General features: G+C 40.2%; 2 protein-coding genes across 2 annotated transcripts in view; one reads left to right on the forward strand and one right to left on the reverse strand.

Annotated features, from left to right (window-relative positions):
• Positions 1 to 1,230: 1,230 nt before the first annotated feature.
• LOC106809448 (coiled-coil domain-containing protein 51-like) lies at positions 1,231 to 5,353 on the reverse strand. The gene is made up of 3 exons (XM_014812528.1): positions 4,962 to 5,353; positions 2,614 to 2,738; positions 1,231 to 2,253 (listed from the first exon to the last, which is right to left on the reverse strand). Exons 1-3 carry the CDS (start codon positions 5,154 to 5,156, stop codon positions 1,527 to 1,529), a joined length of 1,047 nt encoding a protein of 348 aa, XP_014668014.1. The 5' UTR covers positions 5,157 to 5,353; the 3' UTR covers positions 1,231 to 1,526.
• A 253-nt stretch (positions 5,354 to 5,606) lies between these two features.
• LOC106809449 (ras-related protein Rap-1b-like) overlaps positions 5,607 to 8,217 on the forward strand; it is a 6,789-nt gene continuing 4,178 nt past the window's right edge. Inside the window, exons 1-3 of the mRNA XM_014812529.1 lie at positions 5,607 to 5,707; positions 6,904 to 6,985; positions 7,518 to 7,586. Coding sequence (XP_014668015.1) covers positions 6,929 to 6,985; positions 7,518 to 7,586 — 126 coding nt within the window. The 5' untranslated portion in view covers positions 5,607 to 5,707; positions 6,904 to 6,928. The remainder of the gene's footprint in view (positions 5,708 to 6,903; positions 6,986 to 7,517; positions 7,587 to 8,217) is intronic.

Here is an 8,217-nt window from a genome sequence, read left to right on the forward strand (position 1 = left end):
TCAGCCCCTAATAGACCTAGCGCGACCAAACTTGGTATGCTTACACATCTTGGGGAGAAGGTCTGTCGCATACCCAAACCACCACTGCCCTTGACCTTAGTTTGACCTTGACCGTCAACTTACATTTCTGTAACGTCTATTTTATACGCGTTACATGGATTAGTCAGTGGAGCTAGACTGGTAGTTGTTTTAGCCATAGTCCAGCTAGACAGCGTCGCTCAACCAGATGGGCGGCTACATTGATGTATTAGGGAGAATGGCATGGAGTGGTTAGGTTAGGCAGTTTCGAGAGTCAGTGTGAAATTGGGGTAGGACGTAGTCTCTGAGAACGGGTACATGTGCGGGCAGTATGGTTGTAGGAGTTTTGGGGGGTAATAGATAGAACAGAGATAGAGGATTGGGGTTCTGGTCGCGAGAGTACGCGCACGTGCGACCGCGTGTGTGCGCGGGTCTTTGTCTGTTTGTGTGATTGTCTGATGAGGTGGCTACACAGTGTATGAGTATTAAAGGTTGTACAGTTTACCACACAAGTTTGGATCTTCTTCATCATTTCTACGTGAACCATCATTCCTGTTTACATTTCCTCTTCGGCCTCCTAGGGTAACCAGATTCCATATACTTGCACATCTGAGGCAGACCAGTTGTCTAACAAACCTTTGTCTTTGTGACTTATTTAACTTTACCTGCCTTCTACGTCCTTACACAGATATTCCATTCATACTAGATCACGGGGGATACATGTAGTTGGCGACAACTGCTCGTTTCTAGTTATTTATGCCGAACCAATCGGCGTTGAACGGCAAATGAGATACGTTATGACGTCAGACCGACATTGTGATATAGAAAACTGTAGACTTTTAAAACATTAGATGTGTCACGGCTGCACAACATATGCAGCAACGTATAATTCGTCTGTAAATATTTTTCAAGATATCCTTCAACATTTTAAAGATATTTGTCACATTGCACTTTAAAAAATAGTCACACTCCCAAGATATATATGTAATACTTTAGTGAATTTATTGAATGTACTGTGTACTATCCAGAGCCGTATATAGAGATCTATATATACTAGTCAAGCTAGTATCTCTAATTCTCTATATACGGCTCTGGTACTATCTAGAGTACCTACATAAAGGTCTTTATGTAGGTACTCTAGTACTATCCCGACTGCCCTGCCATCTGTAGTTCATATTCGCAAGTAAAAAGACCATGACATGAATATAATTATGCCATCTCTTCAATAATTAATTGCATGGTAGAGCATATATTATTTACACCACATTTTGCGAGTATACTGGCTATACAAATCCGTCTCAATATAGCTGCTGCAATTTCCACGAAACCCAACAACAGGCAGTGTCGTGAATTGCTTGCTATCCATAAATGAATTGCTGCATAAAGTTATGAACCTAGTGCACAATGACAGACTATACACAGCAATTTGAAACATGGTACGTATATTACATTTTATCACAGCTGCTTGCACTTCTGAATAGCACACCAAATTCACCATGAACAATAGTCTATGCTCCTTTCGCTAGTTTGACTAATGATATAATTACGACGAAAGCCAGCCATGAAAATACTGCTGCATTTACTGCAGTCTGACTAGCATTGAGTTTATCCATAATTCTCTGTGTAGATTCATCAAGCATATCTTTCACGTTCGGTCCAATATACAACACATCGTCACCAGTGCTAGCGAGTGACATTGACGTTGACTGTTCAATGCTAGTCTTGATACTCTGCATGTCTTTTTGTAACACAAGTTCATTCTTCTGGACATCATTTAATATGTCATTCAACTGCTTTTTCAGATTTGCGATGCAATCATTTTGCTCTGAATTATTAGCGTTGTGTTCATTTAACTTTGACATCATGTCGTCAACGTCCGCACTGATTTCCTTCATCCCCTCCTGCGAACCTTCCATCGTGGCTGACAACCCCACGAGCAAATCATGCAAGTTAGCATTGCTGGCATCTCTCACAATTTTCCTCAGCTTGCGTTGGCGCACGTAGTTGTTAATTGTAGCTCCTAACACACCAATAGTGATCCCACACACAGAGCCAATAATCGACCAATATTTAGTTTTTTCACTATATTGTTGTTCCTGCCTTTGGCTTCCTTTAAGGGCTCCAGAGAGGGAAATAAAATGCTCTCTCTCCTCTTTTTCAAGGGCTTCATATTCCGACACAGCCAGTTTTTCCTCTTTGATTTTGTTATGTTCGATAGTGAGCAGGTCCAGATATCTGCAAATAGCATCAAGGTGTAACATTGTAAAAACTTTGCAGATCTTAAGTATGCGAACATAACTTTGAACAATAAACTATCGGCTGAATAATCTGGAAGTGTTATAACTCAACATGATGAAATACACAATAGCATATATACAACCAACCTAATATTAATGACGAGATAATATAATACATTACTTCTGCAGACCATTAATTTGAATTCATTACCAGTATAAAAATTACAATGTCCTGTTTTTAGAAACTACAAAAATACTAAACGATTACGTTTACAAAGATTGCAAATGGTTTATAGCATTATATAGCACTGGTATGTGTACTTACTAAGACTACACATAATGCAAATTAATGTTTTACCTGTCATCACCTCGAGGAACCTTGTCTATATCTGATCGAATATCTTTTATAGCAGTCTGGACTGTTTGCAAATAAAGCTGCTTCTCTCGTCTATGTTCTTGTTTCACTAGGAACAACTTCTCTGCCTAAAAAATTATAAACGTATACAGAAATGATTATAATTTTCAACGTTTTATTTTTCTTGCCTCTGCAAAAACATGTTCAGTTATAATACCATCGTAATTTAACATTAAAACACTATTAATAGTGTTCACATTCATATTTCACATTTAAAGTGCTGTTCGTGCATGCACTTAATTGGTTAGTCCTATTATTTGCACTTAATTTTTAAGCAGTCCAATATCATGATTTACTGGATATCGTAAAAACATCTAAAAGCCACTTTTCCATTATTATTGACTATATTTTCATAATTTAGTTTCCATTGGCATTAAACAAAACCCCCAAAACTTCTAATAGCAATACTAATATAAAATATAATGCATTATAACTTGATTTACTACATTTTTAGCTCATCTGACGAAGTCAGATGCAGCTTGTAGAATCGCATGATCGTCCGTGCGTCCGTTCGTGCGAGCGTCCGTCCGTCCGTCCGTCCGTCAACAGTTGGGCACAAATCTAAACGGCTCGACGTACGGATTCGAAAGTTAGGACGTGGGGGGGTAATCCGAAAACGAGTTGGGATGTCAAAGCTGGGGGTCAAAGGCAAAGGTCAGAGATTAAAAGAAGGGAACATCCTCCTAAAACACTAAGGTTATAGGAAGGAAATGCAGAATGGCGGCACAATCTAAACGCTGACTACGGCCGTGACAGTGCGTGACGGGCATCATGGTAGGAAAAGCACATCACTGTGGGTGTCGAAATTGAGGATCACAGGTCAAAGGCAATAAGGCGCGGGCAGATTTAGACATATTCTGAGGACATGTCTGACAGAGAGCGATTGAAAAGAAAATTTGTTATCAGCGGTGACTAGCATTTATGTATGGCTTAGAAGGACCATGCAAATCTACCTTCTGCGACATGCGAAGAGTAAGTGTCAGAATAACCTTGACCGCTCAGAGAGAGACAACATGGAGTTGTTACTGTTAGAAGAATTTGACTGTCAGAAAGAATTTGACTGCAGTTGCTAGACTTAGAACGTACATGACCTGAGATGATGAGGCTACAAATTCACAGTAAAAATTTCAAACCCGGCGAAATTGGTTGAAGAAGGTTTATGCTCCTGAAGCCTATACATTTCTATGAAATTCGATACTGTCATGTGTTACATGAACTATGGCACATGCAGTGGCCACTGCACTGCATGGTGTGTACCGTTCATCTTGGCGCGTAAATTACAGGCGCCAGCTTCTCTATTCAGCCGTGTAGGCTGCGTAGGTAAATGCGAGAGTGCTACCATTCGCTCAAATAGTCGTTGCGACTACGAAGAGGGAGCTTCCCATCGTTTAATCTAGAAGACACTTAAACGTACTCGACCATCCCCGTGCAACTTCATAACGATCCAACAAACATTCCTTTGAGAAGGTTCCTGATACCATCCCTGTGCCTTCCACTGTTTCGGCGTGTATGTGGACACATTTGGGACTAACAGGGTTTACTAGAATCCCACCACTCCACCACAGTCACCGCAGTAGACGTTAGATGAGCGCTGTCGCTCCGCGGCACTTGTTGTTACTGGAAAGCTAACCAAACTGAAGCATCCACCTTTCATAAATGTGATCTTACTGATATCAACAAAAATAAATTGTGGTGGTTGCCCTACCGGCTTACATAAGTGTTGATAATAAGGGAGTTAACCCAGTGTTCCTGATTCGAATGTAGGAAGGGAGTGTTTGGCATGGTGTCTAAACTGTCTATCCAGTTTGCTTTGGTGTTCTAACATTTCCAATTAGATTCAAGGCAACATTTGCCTTGGCATAAAAAATTTAACCCATAGGTTACTAAAGCTGCTGCTGCAGTACATGCTTCACTCCAACTCAGTGTTTAGCAGGGCAGCACTTAGCTCTAGTACTATAGCTAGGCAGCACTCATCTTGGCAGGGTTCTGCCATTCATACCCACCTGAAATATTTCTATTTCAGGTGTACATCTCGGTACATTTTGGTTGCATTCTCGGGGCCTTTCAGTACAGCTCCCACGGGCATGCGACATGTAGTGTTTATTACTATTACTACTAGTATTAGAAAGTAATTATACAATGGTTACAGGGACAGCAGTCTGTTGTTTACCATCATTTTATTACTGAAACAGCTCAAGTGCATGAGGCTGTGCTGTGGTTACACTCCCTGTGTTATGACCTATGGCTATGTTACTGGATATTGCCAGCAGTGCCATTGGCATTGTACAGACCTGAATGACTGCAGCTTGTGCTTCCTTAACTGAGGTGATTCCTACAAAATCTTCATAGGCTTTCATCCAGCGCCTCATGCGTTCTACGACGTCACTTCGTGACCGCGTCGCTTGCTTTACAGAGCACAGACGCCGTTGAAAGCCTACCGATGAATGCAGTAAAATTCGGTTTCCTAGGCATAACGCGGCTGCCATGTTTAAATGATGACGGGACAAATATTTTGGCGTAAAGATGTCTTCACACACAACTATACAGTGCGAGTGATATACTTATACGATATCTATGGTTTGGCACACATAATATAATATTTAACATAGATATGCCTAAAGTCAAGAATTGACAAGCTGCATGAAAGTCCATGCCGGATATGCTGGGTGCCCTACGCCGGATATCATGGGTGTGGTAGGAAATTTTGCCGCTACTGGAATTTAGTACAGACTATTCTGATAAATCAACAGTTTATAACCCAAATACTTGCTATTATTTTAATTAGAGAACGAATTAAGTTTCAATGTGCATCTAGTGTAGCGGTGGACACAGGTACATCTCGATCAAATTTTCTGTTTCCGTAACTTCCTATGACACCGTAATAAAGGTCAACTCAGAACGAGGCTAATAAGGTGTAGCGAAATTTGGTATGTTTGTGTGTGAAAGTTCATTTACAGTATAACCATTATATTCTGTTATTGCCGTCCATTTACAATTTCATATGGTTTTAAATTGAGCAGTTAAATAATGTGAAGGTGTAAGTTGGGCAATGTAATGTCTAGTTTTATATAAACGTGTAGGTATTACTATTAGCACTACATCATGTGCATGGCCCGGGACCCAAACGCCGAAACGGCAAAACTAGGGTTGACCCCAGGCCCAGTGCACGAGCGATATCCCTAGTCAGGCCAGTCTAGGGCCTTGCACTTGTCATAGCTCTCAAAACCAGCGTACTGGTACTAAGTCTAGTGTAGGCCAAAGGCACGTGGAATAGAGCTCAGCTAGGCTCATAGGGTCTATGTCCCCCAGGGTACTGCCAGAACGTACCCTGGTAACTATCTAGCTGATATGGTTAGAGTTAGGGTTAGGGAGTAGGTGTAGGCGACTCCCTAGACTCGTTAGTGGAGTAGGCGAGGTACGGTTCGGCATATTAGATAGTAGTATTTAGTACCAGGGTACGTTCCGGTATACCGGACCGTACCCAGGGTACGTTCCGGCAGTACCCTGGGGGACATAGACCCTCTCAGCCTCAGCTAGTAATGAAAATATGGCTGTAAATTTCTAAACAATAATGAATAGGCTTTACTGTAAAGTTTACGCTACTGTGCAGGGTTCTCCAAGCTTTTTCATTATAGCATGGCGGGGCTGCCTTTACGGTCCTAGTTTTAACATTTTTTAGCATTTTTTAGCTAATTTTAGCATGGCGGCTATGATATTTAGAGTGGCGGGTGCATTTTAGGATGGCGGGGCTCGACGATAGCCTGGCGGGCCACCAGGCTATAAGTGCTCTTGGAGAACCCTGCTGTGTAGTTAAGCAATTCACACGGCATTTTGTTCTAATATAAAATCTCGTACACGTACAATACTAGCCACTCGTGCCGCTTGAATGCGAGGGAACATTTAGCTGTACAAGATATTAATATCGAGGTGGTTTTTTGTGTATTTGGTCAGTGAAGGTGTGAAACGAAGCGTGCATTGTTCAAATCGGGCGCTCATGCTTTCCCACCTGCTCTGTATTTCTGTGAGTTTGTGCACAGTGATGTACACGCAGTAAGATTGTGTGTTTCAGAGGAACGTTTGAGTGGTATTTAGAGAGAATTATGACTAATAATAGGTGAAAGATAGTAGATAAACATGAACACTGGTAGTAAATACAATATTGTGTTTACATTGTATGGATTGCCTTACACTGTAAGTGTAAGTATTAGTAATCACATCATTGTCTTATCACAGATTCTAAGCTGGTTCCGTGTCTACAATGAGGGAATACAAGATTGTTGTGTTGGGAAGTGGTGGAGTAGGCAAAAGTGCAATAGTAAGTTGAGTATTATTACTTATATACTTATTACTGTTTATTATTGTTATAGTATATTAGTATTATATTGTTATTATATTATTATATTACTTACTTATGGTATAGATAACAATGTAATATACATGCTACATAAATGCTCGTGATTTTGTATATAATGCTGAATCGCTGATAGTATTCTCAAATTTTAGTAATAATTTCATCCCTGCAAAGCAAGGAAAGCACATATTTCCTCGGGGGTAGCATAATTCTGGGATATTTTGTTACCATGGTTTGGCCTACATTTAGATTAGTTTCTGCGTAATTAATAAAATGCAGTACTTACTCACTGTATGTGTATTTGTATTATATGAGCAAGCTGGTCTGGTGAGATGAAAATGGTGATTTTGGACTTGTAAGAATTAATATTATATTACATTTGTCTACAGTTCATAGTTTAGTTAGTTAAAGCCTTGATTCAAATAAACTGCTATATGTACTGAAGAGGTAGTGTCAAATTCATCTTTCTACAAATATATGTAATCTATGTTTTCAGACAGTGCAATTTGTTCAAGGCATCTTTGTAGAGAAGTATGACCCCACGATAGAAGACAGCTATAGAAAGGTAAGTAAATCTGGTAAGGTTGTAAGTTGATGGGATAGTTTAACCAGTACAAGTGCCTTTTGGCCCTATATACTTGGATTTCAGCAACTCAATGGAATGAGGTTATCACGCACGAAGGGTGATGCCATCTTTGATTATTGATTACACTTGCACGCGCCATCTCGCGGCAACTATAGGCCTAGTTTAAATTAGATTTTATTCTCATGTAACTTTGTTAAACGAATAAATAATAACTAGTACCATATAATATATATTTACTTTTCATCTTGAATCTTAACATATATCATGTAGCTATGGCCGTGCATATCCATTTACCAGTCATGCGAACATAAGCTGTTACCATATTAGAGACACTATATATTATTATTTCTATGGCTGTTACACTCGGGGGCATAGGAACAAAGTATTATTGAGGGGGCAGTAAAAGGCATAATCGCTGGTTTTTTTTTAAATTGATATAATTAAGAGAGAGAGAGAGAAAGTCTAAGATAAAGAGAGAGCGAGAGTAGTAAATTGAGACGGGGACAGGAAAACGGTGATACGGTGTGTATGTGAGCGGGAAACGGGGTACAATTAGGTCGTGCGAGATGGTGTGCAAGGGGATGGGAGGTGGGAGGCAGGGGGAGGGAGG

Source organism: Priapulus caudatus, unplaced genomic scaffold (genome assembly GCF_000485595.1).
Source record: "Priapulus caudatus unplaced genomic scaffold, Priapulus_caudatus-5.0.1 Scaffold355, whole genome shotgun sequence".
Classification (NCBI taxonomy): domain Eukaryota; kingdom Metazoa; phylum Priapulida; class Priapulimorpha; order Priapulimorphida; family Priapulidae; genus Priapulus; species Priapulus caudatus.

What these genes read in the sequence shown, in the direction of transcription:
- LOC106809448 (XM_014812528.1), bottom strand. Translation starts at nt 5,156, where the DNA reads ATGGCAGCCGCGTTATGCCTAGGAAACCGAATTTTACTGCATTCATCG. An exon ending in CACAAGCTGCAGTCATTCAG is followed by an intron (nt 2,739 to 4,961) that starts GTCTGTACAATG and finishes ATAATTTTTTAG; the next exon opens with GCAGAGAAGTTGTTCCTAGT. An exon ending in GTTCCTCGAGGTGATGACAG is followed by an intron (nt 2,254 to 2,613) that starts GTAAAACATTAA and finishes TGCTATTTGCAG; the next exon opens with ATATCTGGACCTGCTCACTA.